General features: G+C 36.9%; 1 protein-coding gene across 2 annotated transcripts; it reads left to right on the forward strand.

The window, feature by feature from the left end:
* Positions 1-3,301: 3,301 nt before the first annotated feature.
* Positions 3,302-17,681, forward strand: LOC139140316 (transmembrane protein 106B-like). 2 transcript variants are annotated; one of them, XM_070709475.1, is made up of 7 exons: positions 3,307-3,613; positions 6,342-6,405; positions 7,457-7,622; positions 9,040-9,180; positions 13,168-13,220; positions 13,660-13,713; positions 14,190-17,681. In XM_070709475.1, exons 1-7 carry the CDS (start codon positions 3,397-3,399, stop codon positions 14,278-14,280), a joined length of 786 nt encoding a protein of 261 aa, XP_070565576.1. In that variant the 5' UTR covers positions 3,307-3,396; the 3' UTR covers positions 14,281-17,681. The 2 variants fall into 2 exon arrangements, with proteins under 2 accessions (XP_070565577.1, XP_070565576.1); XM_070709476.1 differs by lacking the exons at positions 13,168-13,220; positions 13,660-13,713; positions 14,190-17,681 and adding an exon at positions 12,549-12,844 and having other exon boundaries at positions 3,302-3,613.
* Positions 17,682-19,509: the final 1,828 nt, after the last annotated feature.

Below are 19,509 nucleotides of genomic sequence, written 5' to 3' on the forward strand. Positions count from 1 at the left end.
CACATTGCTGGGATAATAATCGTATTTAATATGTAGAATGTCTATATTGAACCTGATTATTCAATAAAAGAATCACCCTACGCGATATTAGTGTAGGCCTACACGTTGACTGGCATTGTACCTATGGCTGCCTGGCTCGGGCCCGGCGAACGCACTGCATAATCATCAATGTGTAGAATGTCTACATGACTTCATTATTTATTAAAGAATAACGGTACGTGATATTACTGTACATGTCGGCTAGCTTAACCGAGCGGCTGTAGAGCTCTGCAGGGCTTGGGCCCGGCTTTGGCCCGTTGTCCACTGCTACACAGACAGCAAGCCAGGCTGATCTCCCAGCTGCGTGCTCACAGTGAAATATGCTGTCATTGAGACAGTCGGGCCTGAAGTGAAAATTTTTTTTCCACTAAGGTGAAAAAAGTTTCAAAGATATATCGGAAAAAAAGCGATTATTATCGCTTTCTTAATAGCGTTTTAAATTTAGACATTAGCTTTAGTTTAGAAAGTCTGGCCTGAGGTGAAGTCCCGCAAAGATTTCCAAGAATATGTCGGAAAAAAGGTTGACATTCCGTTTCTGTTGTCATCTGTATATTCCCAAGTGTTTCAAAGTAAAAAGTGTGAGCTTGTAGGAGCTTTCTTGTAGAACCCGGAAAATACTATCAGTTTCCCCCAGAAGTAAGTTTTAAAATCCAAAGCTCAAATGTGACTTGTCCAATAGACCAAAAAAATAACCATACTGCCACAGTTCTAATGACCAAGGTGTGTTCCATTACAATCACGTCAATTTGTGCTGATGAAGCAGTGATTCAAGTTAATGCTAATGAGGCATTGATAAGGTTATTAGCACCACAATGGACGCGATCGTCGTGGAACTAAGATAATCTTGGTCATTTGAATTGTGGCAGTATGGTTATTTACATTCGTCTTCACGTCACACTTCTGGTTTATTTGTCATTAATTATATATTCAAAACAGGTAAATCGCTATTTTTGGTTGCCTAAAAACTTTGTTGAGTTATGGCATCATGTATGAAGTAGTGACCATTTGCTTGCTTATTGAAGCAGCTTTTTCAGAGGTAAAAATAGGCGTTGTGGAAATTGTGAGTTTGAGACTAATTGCAGTCTAAAAAAGCCAGATCAATGAGTAATCGGGAAGAAATTTGCAACAAATGATTCTGTTTTATATTTTGCGTGGATATTACTGTAAGGCATATGAAGATTTTCATTGAGGTATAGCAATTAAACCAGAAAATCAACCATATTAGACGTTATGGTGTCCATATACATAACAAGTAAAGAATCTCACATGAATTTCATTATCATGCTGATTATAAAAAGCGGTGGCTATTTCATAGTCTTTGTTTTTGACGGTAAAAAAATAAACATTCACAATTTTTCATCATCAAAAGATATCAATTTTTAACAATGCTTACAGCCACACTTCTCTACTTCATGACATTCAATTCTTGCCCGTTGCAATGATCATTTCAATACGAGGTATTTTCTCTTGGATCTATGAAAAAAGTCACATTTGAGCTTTTTTTAGGGTCTATGATTTGAGCTTTGGATTTGCCGCTTGGGAAAACTGATATAATATTTTCCTGGTTCTTTCCGATATATCCTCGGAAAAATGTTTTCATTAAAGCCCGACTTTGTAAACTACAGCTAATTTCTAAATTTAGAACGCTATTTAGAAAGCGATAATTATCGTTTTTATCCGATGTATCCTGGGAAAATTTTTTTCACTCGAGGCCCGACTTTCTAAACTTCAGCTAATTTCTAAATTTAGAACGCTATTTAGAAAGCGATAATTATCGTTTCTGGCTAAACTTTCTAAGTTTAGATTTAGACAATTCTAATTTAGCTTTCTAAACTTCTAGCTAAACTTTCTTAAACGATAAAAACATAATTCCGCACCTTAATGGAAAAGCGGCACTATTGAGAGGGAAGGAGCCGGGCAAAGTCTGAGAACTTGAATAAAAAAAAACATATCCACCCTCTGTAAACAGCAAAAAGGAACAATTCTGGTCCACATTGATTAGTTTATCAAAGAGCAAGTAGCTGTTAATTTTGATGATCTTTATCCACTTCATTTATTTATTTTTTATTTCAATTGCAAGTTTTTGTTCTCCCAAAAGTATGATAAAACAACAGCTATTTACCTTGCAAACATGGCGTCTTTACACGCAGAATGCTCTGTTGTTTACATTTGAATTCTAGTCCAGAGCAGAATTCACTTCTCAACGATAACAATGCGGTCTACACATGTACAGGCTGAGTTGACTGTGTATATCAGCATGCTTTTGGAGTGGAACTAGGAAGTGTCCAAAAACAAAAACAGTGGACGAATCATCCAGCATCGGAACAGTTACTGCCCAATCAAAATGCCGAGTATTGCTAAGCTGGTTGGCTGGTGTTTTGCAAACATTGGTGACAAATATAAGAGTTCAGTGCAGACTTGTTGTAGTTTTGACTATCATGTAATCCTTAATCTTTGTGCCTATTATATGCATCCGATACAACAGAAGGTAGGTAGAAAGAATGCAGCACAAAGCTGTGTTTGCGACTGCGTTGTCAGGGGAAACCACTCAATCGTTTCATACAGAGTTTAAAAAATCATGTAATTAAAGACTATGCTTGACAGACTGAAACACAAGTATAATGTGGGGTTTTTCACATCTAAAAGATACAGTCAAGGGAATGAGGACAAAGTTTGTGAATTTTGTTTTCGAAATGGTCATTAAAGGGACACCTTTAAATTTTCATCGCCCTTCACTGAGATGACTTGAAGCAAAGTACTATGCCAATGAAAGAGTCCAGCAAATTTAAACACTAAATTGATTTATTAATTATATTAAATTAATACGATGATTATGTATCAAACATTTTATAGTGTCAGTGTTTATAAGTACCCCCTCACTCTCCCATAGTATTTTAAAAGAAAACATTCCACACTTGTTAACAGCGCTTTAGGTAAAATTTAACATTTGAGCTGCTATGAGCTTATGGAGAGTTGATCAGTCAGGGAAAAAATCTCAGTCATCGATTGATGGCAATAATCAATGGAAGATTTAAAGATTGGCAACTATGAAAGATCTAGACAGTTTTCCTCGGAGATAGTGGGGGCAAGAAGGTCCTTTCCTACCTACTTGTTGAGGGGACACCTGAACAGCACGGTCCCTCCACAGAGGGACCGTGACTACAGGCACACGCTCTCTCTTGACGTGAGCCAAATAAAACGAAAGAAGTTACTTATTTCAACTCCGCCGCATTTATGGCGTACGTGAGTAATGTACAGAACTCATATCGTGCAGGGCAACGTGACCTCACTCAGTGACGATAGGCGACTCCTGTATGCACATCGCCTACGACAAGGTCGCGACAAACAGAGAACAAGATGACTTCAATTAACTCGAAGAATTATCGTACTTTCAACAATGTTAACGGTCAGAAGCCTAGTTCACCATCGGACCCTGCAATTGTCAAAATGACACGAGACGACTCCGGTGTGATTTCGGGCAGCAGCGCATCATCAGATCCAGAGTTTCGCTACGAAGAACTTCACGATGGACTGACATGCCTGACGTGTCAGGGAACGGGACGGATTCCTAGAGGTAAAGACTAGAGAGAAAAAAAGGTGCTTCCCTTATTTCTGATGACACGATTCATTGGCAATATACCTTTAAAAAATATTCGTCTTACTCTTTGAAAATAAAACGCGATGAATGTGACTTCGCACAGCCTGCCTTCTCCACCGAGTCTGGGACATATGGCGTCAAGCGCAATTCTTGTTTGTTTGTTACGTAATGTTCAAACTGTCTGCATCAGCCTTTCGCTTCACAGCTGCACAGTTCCCCATGTTATATTGCGCATATTCGAATATTTTGACGTGTATTTACTTTCTTTTCACTGTCCCATATTTTTGCTCGAAAATTGATTTTCAATCGCCATGAAAAACACGGAGTCGTCATGCAGCAGTTAACCGCGCAGACTATGCCATTGGTAAACAATGCAATGCTCAGTCAATGTCGGTCGTTCACTCGAAAGGTCACGGTATTTCAGGTGAACGACCTCCAAATATCTAACTTGCCTAAATTCTACTCGTTTTCATAGAAACACACGGTTTACCGTTGTTTTAATCGAGAATGATTGCTACAAGAATACATGTAATTGATTATGAACTTGATGAATATGCGTCTTTGTTGTGAGACCGTTTGGTATTTATAGACTGTCAATGCCACGTCCTTGCATTGTGGTATTCTATAGCTAGAAGTGTAGTGTAAGCATGGACGTGAACAATAGACGTTCATGGTGTAAGCGATATTTTGAAGCAATGAATGTGTGAACAATGGCGTAACTATATGGAAATGATATGCAGCGTTGTTTTCAGTTGTGGAAGATGTTTGACAATTTAAGCTGCAAATCAGTGTACACTATTCTCGATTTTGCAATCTATTTCGTATCTTGACCGAGTTTAACACATATAAATATCAGGTTATCCAGGCTGAGATGTTTTAAACGCTAACAAAGAGTATCAGGCATATTTAGGTTGTTTCTCTAGATAAATGAGTTTTCGCATACACTTAAACACTTTATTGCATAACAACACACTTTGGAAAGTGCCTGAGTATAGCAAAGTCCCTCCACAATTAGTAGCCGGTGAATTTCTAAAAAATAAAAATCATTTGCAGTTGTTTCTCTTGTGTCTCTCCTATTTCATACAAACCAATTTGGAATTTGGCAGCCCAGGCCAGGTTTTCCTAGCGATTGAACGCGTCACCTTTTAGTCTGTAGTGAGTTTGTTTCTGCATGGTTTCTGCCATTCCGGGAGAAACTCCCCAGTAAATAGCATTTGCCCCACTCATCGCGTTCACCCCACTCACGCATTTCACATGAAAACAGAATGCAAATCATCACATTCACCAGACTTGAACCAAGTCTACTCCACAGTGTGTGGAGGGAAAAAAGCAAGAAAAAGCAAGAAAAAAAACTAAACATTGTATATTGCATTGTACACAGTACAAACACATGCGGGTGCATGGCTTACAGTAATACAGCAATCATTGCTCCTTTCATAGCTCTCCTATTATTGCAAGGAATTTGCATACTGTTGTTTTCTTTTCACTCAAAAATCAAAAGCCAATTTCTCCAGGATTTTTGTGACTGAAAAGCATAGAGACAATTAAACCCATTTACATGTTAAATTCATTGCAATAGGTACTCACACAAATAGCATATCCTGGATATGAAGTGAGCATATGGTATTACTTCATAGCAACAGAAACATTTGAATAACTTTGCAAATTGTGTGACTTAGATAAAGATACAGCGGGCCAGTTGATCATAAAAAATTGACAAGAGTCAAAATTCCTCCTCCTAAGGTGGAGAGGTCAGTTTCAACCCATTGTGCTAAAAATCATAAAAAAGAATCACCTTGCCAGCACAACAACAGAAGACAAGTCACTGTAAAAGTTCCTTAGAAGAGGACTTAGTACCAGTGCTTGAAAGTTTGCTCAGTAATTTTTAATATCAGTGTTGTATGGTCTCAATATTGGCTATGAAAGGGAGGCTTGGAGGACGATATGCGTGACTTTTTGTGTAATACTATCAGTACAGGCATTCATAATCAACAGCCATTCTCAGACACTACTTTCCAACCTTCATGCTGCTACCATTTAAGGTACACTATGGTTTTTCACATCCACAGAAGAAGAGAAAAAGATCTGTTCTATGTCTTTGTCTGTTTTTATGTATTTGTCTCTGGCAAATTCTATCTATTCTTATGTGGTCTTCGAAACCAGTATCATGGTAAACCATGGAGGTACCACAAAATACTTCCATGGGTAAACACAGACGTCCTTGAATCTTGCAAGGTCCACCATGCAGTCATCATTCATGATAGAACCTCTTCTTTATTCTTTAGATAGCATTGTGAATCGAGCCTGTCTGTCAACATGTACATTTTGCTTTAAATTTGTGATTTTTTGACCACATTCGCCCAATCTGTGACTTGCTCAACCATAGGGTTGTCTCCAAACCATTATGTACATCACATTTTGCTTTTCCAGCACAAAAAAAATATTGCAATTGTGAAAATCAAAATGTCCTGGATTGCTGTTTCCCAAATTCTTTTGTGAAGCATGCATTTCCAAAAAACACCAGAAAAACAATAAAGAACACTTTCAGTGACTGAGGACTCTTATAAACAATGACCAGATTTTGTAAAGCTGTTACAACTGGAATTTGTAGAAAAGGGGCGGTTTGCCTTATCTATTTTCACAGTGTGGTCTCAGAGTTCAGTATTGGTTGATTTGATGGTCTGTTTTTGTATTTTCCCAACAGGACAGGAAGATGCACTGGTAGCCTTGATTCCGTACAGTGATAAAAGACTAAAACCAAGGAGAACGTATGTATCATATTCTTCTATCAACTACAGTGTATTAAACCATGGTACTGGTAGCTCTACTTATATCCTGTGGTCCTGTGCCATACTGAGTCATGTGTTCGCCTCTGTTACGTTAGAATAATTATATACAGGCTTATATCCATTATGACAACTATAAGTGACCTCAAAGTTCCATAAATTAATTGTACTTACCCACTAAATCATTATGTAAAGGGCTATAGAATTTTTTCTGCCGATATTGTCACTCTGTTATCTTTGCATGAACTGACGGACTTGTCACATGTTGGTCACATGGTTAGACATATGCCGAGTATATAGCCCAATTCTCAGAACAAATAATTGTCAGTGTATTTAACATTCGTGTTTTATAGGTGTCACGTACTAGCAGAAGTTTCCAGCACTCTAAAGCTTGCCATAATTTAATTCCAAAGGGATGTTGTCCACAGTCTTGGAAATCAAAGGGACAATAAACTGACATAACAAGGCATTATTTGCACAGTCCTTTGTTTTGTTGGTTATTTAACATTTGGATAGATTGTTCAAAAAAGAGGGGTGGCCCACCCTGCTTGGATGTAGTATAATACGGGTGTTGTGTTTCCAAAACGAACCCAATGTCAGATCTGATGTCCAATGGTGTGCGTGTATACAGAGCAAATTCAGTCTTTGCTGCAGTATTGAAAGTGTTCATCAATGATGTGCTTCTGCCATTTCTTGAGATCAAGTCTGACATTAGACAGAAAGATCCGTCGCTCGAGGGTGTCCTCAAGCAACGGATCTTCAGTCAAGTCTGACATCAAAGTGGATTCAAGGGTCTTGTTAGAATCTTTCATTGAAATTGCAAAAATGTAACACAGTCATGCGTGTATTCACAGAACAGATTATATCAAGTTGGATTCCTTTGACATGAAAGTTATTGTACTGTAATTCCAATTTTAGACATCAAATTTACAATACATTTTCATTGTAAACCACACAGCTTTCACCGTTGCCCAAAGGAAATCACAGAAATATTATATTTTTGTATTTTTGTTCTTGGTTTTCTTTCAAACAGGACATTGTATGTGAGCATAGCTATTTTCACAAGTCTACTGGCAGCAGGTCTGCTTTTATTTTTCCTCTTTCCTCGAGAAGTGACAGTGTCCTTGGACAGAGTGGAGACGTTGGCTGTGTCACTTAATAAATCAACAGGCCATGAGTCTCTGTGGCTGAATTTCAAGGTAGGGATATCATAGGCATTGCAGTTTGGTAGAAATTCATGCAAGAAAATTTGCATTATTCTTCAAATTATTTAATTTTCTGCACTATAATGAGAGAGATTTCTTTGAGGATGATTAAGTAATTATGGTGGACTGGATTCTATCATTTTCTTGATAAACACAACACCATGCAACTTCTGATCTTTTGTGTAAATTTTCAATAGCAGTATGTTACTTTTTGTTTCATTTTTTGAAAGTATGTAATGAAAAAAATATGAGGCATTATATAATAGTTTGGTTTTGTCATGACAACCCTGGATTGAGAGAGACTGTTGTAGAGACATTTTCACAACCTCAATGCAGAGAGTGTCATCGGCAAAAAATCACAAATGCTCAGATGTAGAACACCACCATTGCAAACACGTTTACCTTCTACTGTTTATTATACTGCTCTCTGGTAAACCATGAAGGGTACCAATTTTGCCTGTGGCATTTGGGTTTGAAGTCAACAAATATCTTGTGAAATACACCATGGTGACCAATTTCATAGTTATCTTTTCACTTGCTGCTATCGGTCTTTCATAAAAAGTTATTTGGGAATTTTATGCTAAAAAATTGATGTTCGGTTATGCTGACATCACAGGCACAGTCATAGAATGGTGCATTTCCCTCTAAGTTTTGTAAATTACATGGCCTTGTGGTTTTGTTATGTTTAAGTTTATCTCACATGTGAAACGTTAATATACTAGTAATCATATCTGCAAAGAAATCAGGACCAAAACTGCTGTATGTTATTTGGCTGATTCTTTTGTCATTTTCCATCTACATTTGCCCCAGTTATTAATCCCCTGCATTCTAAAGTTTATACTGAAAGACACATGATTTGCATAATATGAAATGTAATTTACTGATATTTGAAATTTATAATTGCCATTTTCCCTTGGATAAATCTCCCACAAATGTTAAATTGCAGATTGTTGCAATAACAAGGCAATTGTAACTTAACTTTCTCTGTAAGTTTCAAAATGGGTGTACATTATTACAAGTAAAATATAAATATTTTGAAAGAGAAAGTAGTAAAATACCCGTTGGAAAATTAATGTTTTATAATGCTCGTTTACAATAAATTTAACCTTATCATGGTATGAACACTAAAATGAAAGCAGCAATAATGTTGTTGTACTTAGCTTAGAGGAAAGTTATTTCTCGGTTTGTTTGCATATTTTAGCTGTTTAAAACTTGTACTTTCTAAAGAAACAATTACATTTTTAGCAGTGTTGTACATGCTTGAAATAAGTAATTTAGAGTTCAAATATGTAACTGTCAGAGTTTGCATGTAGATTGTTAAGATAATACATATAGTTCATGCAAAACAGTGGTTATATTGAAGCCTTTGTTCAACATTTTTAATTGGAAGTGTTTTTTGTGTGTATTGCAGAATACATTCAATATCACGAATACAAACTTCGTATCGGCAACACTGAACACAATTACAATGCAGGCGTTGTATCGCAACACCATACGAGGGACATCAGTTTCAGCACTTGGGAGTGCAGTGCTGCCGAGAAAATCAGCCCAGGTAGGTAAACCATCTGTGAATGATCGAGACCATCCATGCTTTGTCAGAATTTCTTCCTCTATCCATGTCCCTGGTGTTCGACTTGTCAACAAAGCCCATTTGTGTCAAATCTTTGATATCATTGTTGACAACTGAATACAAGTCCAGACTAGAATTCATCTGTCAACAATGACATAACACCCAGCTGTACACGATGCACTTAGTTGGCAATGCGAACATTTTGCATTTCTGCACTTTTCTTGAAGAAGAATAAGAGGATGTAAAATGTTTTACAGAATAAAAATGATCTTACTATTTTCAGAAATTAGAGCTATTGTTCCTTCAAATGTACATCTTAAAAGTAAGGCAAACAAACAGCAATGACAAGAACAATTCTGAATGATAAAGAGCAGAATGTATCATTCACAGTTGTATCTCTTGATATGCATGGCTTAATTAGTCGCCACGGACACCGTCCGGGGGACTTATAGGTTAGGTCATGTCCGTGCGTGTGTGCGTGCGTGCGTCCGTGCGTGCGTCCGTGCGTCCGTCCGTCCGTTCACGCAGATATCTCAGAGATGCCTGGAGCAATTTCATTCAAACTTGGTACAAGGATTACTTCATATGTCATACAGACGCACGTCGATTTGTTTCGTGATACGATCCAATATGGCTGCCAGGCGGCCATTTTGTTACGATTTTTCATGTACAGAGCCATAACTGAGGCCTGTTTCAACTGATTTTATTCAAAGCTGGTACAAGGACATTGACCAATGTCATAGATATGCATGTCAATTTGTTTTGTGATACAATCCAATATGGCCGCCGTGCGGCCATTTTGTTACGATTTTTTCATGTACAGAGCCATTACTCAGGCATGTTTCAACATATTTTATTCAAAGTTGGTACAAGGACATTGACCAATGTCATAGCTATGCACATCAATTTGTTTTGTGATACGATCCAATATGGCCGCTGTGCGGCCATTTTGTTACGATTTTTTCATGTACAGAGCCATAACTCAGGCATAACTCAATCGATTTTATTCAAACTTGGTACAAGAACATTGACCTATGTCATGCACATGCACATTGATTTGTTTTGTGATACTATCAAATATGGCCACCATGTGGCCATTTTATTACGATTTTTTCATGTCCTGAACTACAACTCAGACATGTATCAAGCGAATTTATTCAAAGTTGGTGCAAGGAGATTGACCAATGTCATACACATGCACATTAATTTGTTTTGTGATAAGATCCAATATGGCTGCTGTGCGGCCATTTTGTTACAATTTTTTCATGTACAAGCCATAACTCAGGCATATCTCAACCAATTTCAATCAAATTTGCTACAAGGACATTGACCTATGTCATAGCTATACACATCAATTTGTTTTGTGATACGATCCCATATGGCCGCTCTGCGGCCATTTTGTTACGATTTTTCATGTACAGAGCCATAACTCAGGCATTACTCAATCGATTGTATTCAAACTGGTACAAGGACATTGACCTATGTCATGCATATGCACATTGATTTGTTTGTGATACGATCCAATATGGCTGCCGTGTGCCCATTTTATTACATTTTTTCATGTCCAGAACAATAACTCAGACAAGTATCAAGCGAATTTATTCAAAGTTGGTACAAGGAGATTGACTAATGTCATACATATGCACATTAATTTGTTTTGTGATACGATCCAATATGGCTGCTGTGCGGCCATTTTGTTATAATTTTTTCATGTACAAGCCATAACTCAGGCATTTCTCAACCGATTTTAATCAAATTTGCTACAAGGACATTGACCTATGTCATACATATGCACATTTATTTGTTTTGTGATACGATCCAATATGGCCACCGTGTGGCCATTTTATTACGATTTTTAGCTACTATAGACTATAGTCTATAGAAGCTATTGGGATGGGTATCCGTCCGGCGTCAGTCTGTATGTATGTATGTATGTATGTATGTATGTATGTATGTATGTATGTCCGTTTGTGAGGCGTCCGTCCACTCAAATATCTTGAGAACCGCAGTACTTACTGATTCGATATTTGTTGTGTAGATTAAAAATATGATTTTGAGAAACTTTTTTTTTTAATTTTTTGATATTGTTGAAAATAGGCAAATTAATGCCAAAAAAGGTGTTTTTGGTAAAAAATCTTCTTCTTCATGACCGCTGGTCAGACAGCTTTGTTATTTGGTATACAGGTCCCTAGGGGTAACCCAACTTAGATTTGTTCAAATTGTGATGAAATATGCAAATGTGTATTTTTAAGGAATTTTTTTGTCATTTTTGGTCAAAATTTGACTTGCATTGTATGTAATTCTTGTACTGTATAAACCCTATCAATTCACCCAGAAAAAAATAATTAATATGATTTTAAATAATTGAATTAATTAGGAAATCATCAAAGCCAAAATAATTTTTATGTAGAATTATCAGAAAGTTCAACCTTTTTTGACAGTTCGAAGTGAAATGCTTACCATCTTGGAGGATTAAAACATGTAAACGCAACTTTCCTGAATCCCAACTTTGACATATTCTGAACCGTCATTTATTGTGCCCTGTATGTTATCTAACAGAAATTGCTCAAAATAGTCAATAGAGATAGAGATAGAGAAAGTTCTAATTTCCATTTATGGTTGACTTGGTAAGGATAAAATAAAATTACTTTTTGAGGAAAAAATAGAGTGGTCAATTAAAAGAGTGGTCAAAGTGATAGGGTTTTTATGGTAAAGCTTCGCTGTAAGATTCCTCGTGCTATTTATAGCAATTGTGCAATCTGTGTAAACAGTGCAATGAAAGTTACATGATTCCTTATAATGCTTTTGATGACCTTGAACTTCTTAAGTTTCAAACATTTGTCTCTTCAGTGTGCTTTCTCTGCGTATGTACAGTCTCAACTTATTCAACAGAACTCACTTACAATGTTAATGAAAGATATCCACCTCTTCATCAATACATGTGTCACAAAAGGTTATTCTCTACATATTACACAGCAGAGCTCTGTCAACTGTTGAGTTGCTTGTTTTTTCAAAACCGCTGGTCAGACAGCTTTAACATTTGGTTTTCAGGTCCCTAGGATGACCTATTTTTTCATGTCTGAAGTACAACTCAGACATGTATCAAGCGAATTTATTCAAAATTATTTTTATCACAGACCTAATAAAGAGGACTCTATCCTCTCTGAGGACCTGTAATCAAAGTACCCATTAATAAGTGGGGACTGTGTCATCAACGATGACTTGTTGTGGGTATTGTGTGCTTCTCTCATTATTCTACTCTTTCACTGTGTGCTAATCAGTTCATTCTTTGTCATACCTATGTGAAAAGACAGTTCTGTGATTCATTTTGTTGTGTTTTGATTACAAAGGATACCCATCACTGGATGAAAAAGGCCAAAGTTTCAAGCCTAATGTATTATGTATATGAAGACCATGATGTATTGGAGTTGATTCAGATGTGTGACTGTCATCTGCTCTTTATTAAGATTGCTAAGGATGAGTGCTTGACATGCCTAATGCCATGCCTTTAAATTTTAAACAAGATGTCTGTTTCCACCAACTCTGAAATAGAACATAAAACTTAACCCTTTTCCCCCATTTCCCTCTCTGGAGGTCCAACTGTACTGTAGAAAACAATGAGATTGGTTCAAACCATTGTGGTGAAAGGGTTAAAACAAGGACTGACTGGGAGTGTGTTTCTGAAAACGTAAATTCAACATCCCTTTGAGACTTTGCAGAAATTTATGAAAGTGAATTTGGTGCAGTAAATTCATACTTGCTTCAGAAAGATCCAAACTAGAAGCTGACAAAGTCTACTGAAAGGAGAACTTGCGTTGTCTGTGTACAAGTTTCATGGGAGGTGTCCCAGATAAATTGACAGATACAATCATAGACAATCTTTCCCCTACTGTCTATGATACAATTGAAGTGTTTACTTGAATTATCAATGATTTTAAAATGATCTACCAAACTGTGATTTTATGACAGGTGTCGACGGAACTCAATGTGACTTTTACTGGACCTGATGCCGTTGTAGTGGCGTAAGTCTGTTTTTATCAGAATTAGCCATTTCTCACTCTGCATTGTTAAATGCACCGGTATGTGTATGTTGGCCAATTTTCCCTTGCACAAGTATCTAATTTCTTTTTTGGCGTTCCTGTCGTCATGGAGATGTGAAAATGTATCATCGCTGGAACATGCACAGAGTGTTTCCTGGAAGAAGGAAGCCTTGTAACAACTGACTTGCATACGACTGCGTGTGTGATCACAACTGGCAGAATCGGCGTGGCTTCACTTTTTTAGGTCAGGTTGGGCTGACCTAGTGACCTTGCTTGTAAAGATCAGCAATTGGTGTGTAAGCGTAGATTCTGCATAGAATTTAAAAATTCTTTGGCAGGATATATGTGTGGTAATCTGAGTATTGCAATCAAGGATGGGTTGTGGTGAATAATACCTGTTTTGTTTTATTTTGTCTTCCAGTATTGTTTGTGATCCAAACAGACAGATATCTCACAATCTTTACTTCAAGTTTCAGTAAGTATCATCAAAATTTGTTTCTTTCTCTTGAGAAAAACAAACAAACAACAATTTACTGGGTGTATTTTAGTATCAGTCATTCACACAGGATTAGCATGCAATGTTTATACATGTCTGAACCCAGAAATCTTGTATGCTTGGTAAGGATATTGTTGTTCAGCAAATGTTGTGAACAGATATGCTCCTACGTGTTTGAAATGAAAGAAGTGCTTGCATTTGTCTCATTGACTATAGAGTCTATCATCTACAGTTAGGTACGCTGTTGGAATGGCAATCTCGCTAATATTTCAGTTGCTTGGCAGAGTCTGTTTACCTAAGGCTGTCGATATGAACAACTACTGGTGTTTGTAATGTGTTAGGGTCAGATTTTATGGCAGCTAGTAGCAAATTTATGCTTCTCTTTAATTTAAACACACATGATGTGGTTACTAGCACATGCAAGCACACTGATACATGGTTTTTTGTTTTTTCAGAATCACATTAAACTCCACATTTCTGTCACATTCTGAGGAGTCCACCATCACAGCGGATCTTTTCGCACCGTGTGTGATCAAGAAGGACTGACGAGGACGCCATATGGACATGCCTTTCAAGGATGTTAGACATTCAGTGTCATGAGCGACTTTCCATACCTCACTGACTGGCAAAACAAAAACAGTATTACCAGAAGTGGACTTGATCTTGAACATGTATCACCTGCTGGATGACCGCGATTGTGGTGGAATTAACGTCAGGTGGTACCACGAGACGATTTGTTCTGACTGTAATACAAATACAATACACTGCAATAACATGGGTTTACTTTTGCGAACGTTCAGGTCAATTCAAGACACTTTTGTATGGTCTCCTGTCTGTGCAAAACAAAACCTACCTCTTAATGATGTATTGTACACACCTGTTAATATGATATTGTTGACTTGAAGGAAGCTTTATAAACAAGGCAGATTACTCAATTACTCTACTGTTTATTTTAAGAAAGGCTTTGCCCATTCAGTCTCAATGATTAGTATTGCTGAAAGAGATTTCACAAGAGATGGAACCCTGATGCAATATGTGATTGGGTTAGGTAATACTATTGCTGTTTTGTCCGGACTGTAATTCTATAGGGGAAAAAAGTGATTTCAAGCAAATAATGTATTTAACTACTCCGCATTCTTGGTATTCCAAAATATTTGTGGCTTGGATTTGTATACTGAGAAATTAGGAAAGTGGGTTGTTGAAAAGTCCCCAGCTTCTGATCTCAGCCTTACACTGATGTGCCGTCAACAGTCTAGCCAGGCAAAGTTCACAGTGAAAGTGAGGAGAAGGTTGCCTGAGTTTGGCAAGCCAAGGGTGAAATTGATGATTTTACAAGCTGGCCACATCAGATATCTTACACAAAGGGGCTGTGAAGAAATCTAACATGACACCTGACATGATACGGTTGTTAAAATTAGTCTCTGTGTCGTATTTCGGCCCAACAAATCTTTAGAAATGAGTTATACCTTAGGGTAATTAAGGAAACCTGAGAAGTTGTGTGTGCATGCATGTGTGCTCTTAGCAAAATCACCAGCCATTGCTCCCTTATGTTTGACTGAACATTCCAACCTAGTTATACCGGTATGGTGTAAATGCGCAATATTCTCAGGCTGGTAAATTCAAGTAAATTTATTAACTAACCTCAGAGTCTAACTTTATTAACAGAGGTGAAACTTTCATTTTAACATTATCAAAGGTTAAATTTTAAAATATTATTTTTATTGCATATATATAATTTGTTCATAATGTGTGATTTGTACAAGAGGTAACGGTGAAGACAGACAGTGCCATATAGTATTTGCATTAATTCCATGTTTCATTGTATCTCTTGTCCTCGAGTAAACTTGCTTGACACTTTATGCTTTGCGTGTTTGTGTTGTTAAGGTAGTATGCACCTCGAAAGTGAAAGACTTAACATTTTGCTCTAACTTTCCTCAAAGAATCTTTCAATTATTCTCTTTCAAAATCAAGAATAAAAATAGGGGGTCACCGTGCAAATTTTGGTACTAGAGAAACAAAAATACCCAAGATTTACCGATATTAGAAATTCAAAATGGCCGCCATCCCTGTGTTAACGCTATGGAGAGAATAAAAATTTTCGAATTTTGAAAAACTAAGCCAGTGAAAAGTTTTCTTTCACCGAGAGCTTTAAAATGAACCCCCACATGTGGTATATCAGAAGAGAATTGTAAAAGTTTGAGAGTCCGAATGTCTGTCCCCGAGGTGCATTCTACCTTAAATTTGTCTTTTGAGCCTATGGCTGGAAGCTTATGGTCAGAAAAAGCTGTCATGACATTGGGATTTTCTTGCATTTTACTGTTTTCCCACCATGCCACCAGTATAATTTAACCCTCTATGTGTTGCTGATAAATTTAGTATAGAATCTGTAACGATGTATGTGAAATTAGAAATAGATAATATATAGTGTACTTATGCCTGTAGTGTTGTACTTCTTTTGCCTGTATTTATCAGTTTTAACTCTTTTGTGTAACTGGTTTTATTGCACAAGCTAACTCTTTGTATGTAGTATCTGTGTGACTCTGTACAAATAATTAAGAGCTCTGTGCCCAAAGCAATGTTCTTTGTAAACTCTGCAGTTCCGTTTTTGTGTTCTGTGTATGCCTTCTAGAGGGTCACAGTTGTGTACAGCCACACTAATTAAAAGAATAGTGTTTTTAGTTGTAATCTTATGTTGTGTCTTCATTAACTATATTTGAAGTGGTAAGATACAGAGCCAAAAATGTCTCATTGTTATCAGTTAGGGAGTATACTTTATGTATACATCTTGGCATTTTTTGTAAAGTATGTTTTACATGTCAGTGTATTCACAACCAAGCATTTGTACTTTACTTTGTGTCATTTTGAGTTTCTCTTTAGACTGAAATTTTCAACAGCTCCATCTTTATAGATCCTTGTTTTATTGTCATTTACAAATGTATGGTTTTGAATAATTTGTCATTATTTACGGCAAGCACCCAGAAAAATAAAATCCAATTTTGATTTCTGCCGCAGGTGTTTGAAGTTCTTTTTTTTCAGGCAGGACTGTTGTCAATTCATTATGAATGTCTTAGGAGACTCTCTGTGTTCACGATTACTCTTGGCTGAATAAGTTTGAGGCTTTTATTAACCCTTTGCACCCTGACTCCCTGGTACTCTATGACATCATCGGACATTTATATCCAAGCCGGGTTCAAAGGGTTAAAGCCCCAATAGCTGCAAATTTTATGCATTATTTTCATGATTTTATTTTTAAACCAAAATTGGTTTGTGTGAATGTGCTAACTGAAGGACATGTACAGAAGTATCACTGTTCGCTGATTAGGACCATGCCTAAGTGTTTTAACAGGTTTAAATAATAAATGGGTGCCACACTCATAAAGTGGCATCCCATGGAAAAGTACAAAAGTGCAGTATTTCCTGCACATACACATTGTGATCATAAAAGAAACAAGCATGATGCCATGTACTTGAATGTGCAACACGAGATGGCCAACATAATTGTTGTTGTTGTAATCTTTGTTTTCTCTGTCATGTGATTAGTTTTCGCAAATGGCGGGAAATCTAAAATGAATTTACATGCCACTTGACACTTGTGACAGTGTTATACACTTTTCAGTCTTTAAAGGGTCTTATTCACAGAAAACTCTTGAGTCTCAGAGGATATTTTGAGGTCAGTTTATTACAAATTCGCAGCTATTGGGGCTTTAACTCTTTTGCTTGATCAAAGTATAATTCTAAAAATGTACATGTAATCATTGCCATAACATTAATGAGATTTGTGATTCAATCTTGAATGATTCATAAAATCTTTTCAATATGAGCATATGTTTGTGTAAGTATACTTCAAGAATGGTTTTAAAATTCCCTTTTTTTTAACACAAAAGAGAATGTTAAACTATCATTTTCAGTCACTTTTAATAAAAGATATTTGAAATGTTTGTATTGTCTATCAGTGTGACAGGGTATTATCGGAGTGGTGCCTGCTATATATGTCACAAAACTTGGAGAATGAACGGTGATAATAACAAATGAACGGTGATAAAAACAAAGTAATCAGCAAGCTTGTTTGTAGGTGCGCACTCAGGGCTCGACATTAGCGGTAGTCCCGCGTCCATGTCCACAGACTACCAACTTTTCCCTGGGGCTACCAAAGTCCATGAAATGGTAGCCCACACGGACTACCAAAGCCTTGGACATGAAATACTTGGCGTGCGATGTCCGTCACTTTCGGACGAGCTAAATGCAGTCAAAATGCAGTTTCATTTGTTTGAAGCAATTATCCTTTCATCTGTGAAGAGTTTTTTTTCTGGTCACTATTACAATTTTCACTGCTATGTTGTTGTTTTCACAAGATGCAGAGCGTTTGATACTAGAATGTTGAGTTGCTTTTCCGTGTGCAGTCTTTGCATGCCAGTTCACACTATGCTGTTGATCGGCAGCATACAAGACGTACATGTGTCAAGTTTTAGGGTTTTGATGCTGAAATTTCAAAAAACTGTCACTTCTATATCAAGAGATTGTATAATCAGTTTGAAATAGTAATATAAAATACTGTGTCGGTTAAGCTTGGCTGAGTTTCGCAGTCTTTTGTCTATGGTTGTCGATCAGTATCAATGTAGTACGTTCTGTATAGAGAGACACGGGTGTAACAAGGCATGCAAGTTCATAAAGATCATGAGAATATTTTTTTTCTGTTTTTCTTTACTCAAGTTACAATTTCTTTGGATGTGTATGCCAATTTTGAAAGTGATAGAAAGTGTTAAAATGTAAATACATTAGCAATAGTTAAGCGTTCGTGACACATAACATGGGGTTTCTCGAGTTGAAGCCCCTAGTTTTACTGCTATTTTGTGTTGCTGAACCGGGGCTTATACTCGGACGAGTACAGTATCCCTAAACTAAAATATTCATGGACTACCAGCCATTGTCACTGGGCTACCAACTTCAGAAAATGGTAGCCCAAGTGGACTACCAGGGTAAAAAGTTAATTTCGAGCCCAGCGCACTTGTTAGGTTGTACGGCTGGCCGCTTGAAACAAGTTTCGAAGTATGCTGCCAAATAGCCATACCAACACAATGCATTCCTCACGATACTGCAATATTATTACACCGATGGAATCTAGTCCAAATTTCAATTGTCAACAGTGACAATAGGCAATACACACAGACACACACACTGGGCGTTTCCACATTATTTTCAGGATAGAACAGAACACGTATTTTTACAATTGGAACAAAGGTTCTTAAAAACACTTGAGGTTTCACCGACTGATGCTGAAAGTCTGAAACTGACACCTTTAGGCTATTAGTACTGGCTTTGTAAATCAGACCTGTGCACAATGAAGTCTGACCATGATCCACAAAGCTCAGAAAGATGGATTTGTCATTGGAAAGTGATAATGAAGTGGATGAGCCAAAAACGAAACAGAAACATGATCTTTTACTGTATTATTGATGAACATTTTGGTTGTTTTTAAGTAATATACAGTTTTAAAAATCACAATATCTGTAACTTGAAATCCAAATGTGATGAAAATACAAAATCTAACATTTACGTGATTTGATTTATATAGTTGGACAAAGGGTAATTGTCGATTAGCTCCACAGAGTATCGAAGTATTTGAAAATTTTCACCAGCAGCATACTCGACAAAAATTCCACTGCGTGTATCCCAGGTTAACTGGTATAAGAAATATCACATTGATATCATAATTATGAAGTATAAATATCATCAATAAAACTTTTATTGCATCATGGTTGAGCTTCATTTTTGTCC

This window comes from Ptychodera flava, chromosome 9 (assembly GCF_041260155.1).
Source record: "Ptychodera flava strain L36383 chromosome 9, AS_Pfla_20210202, whole genome shotgun sequence".
In the NCBI taxonomy this organism is placed as follows: Eukaryota; Metazoa; Hemichordata; class Enteropneusta; family Ptychoderidae; genus Ptychodera; species Ptychodera flava.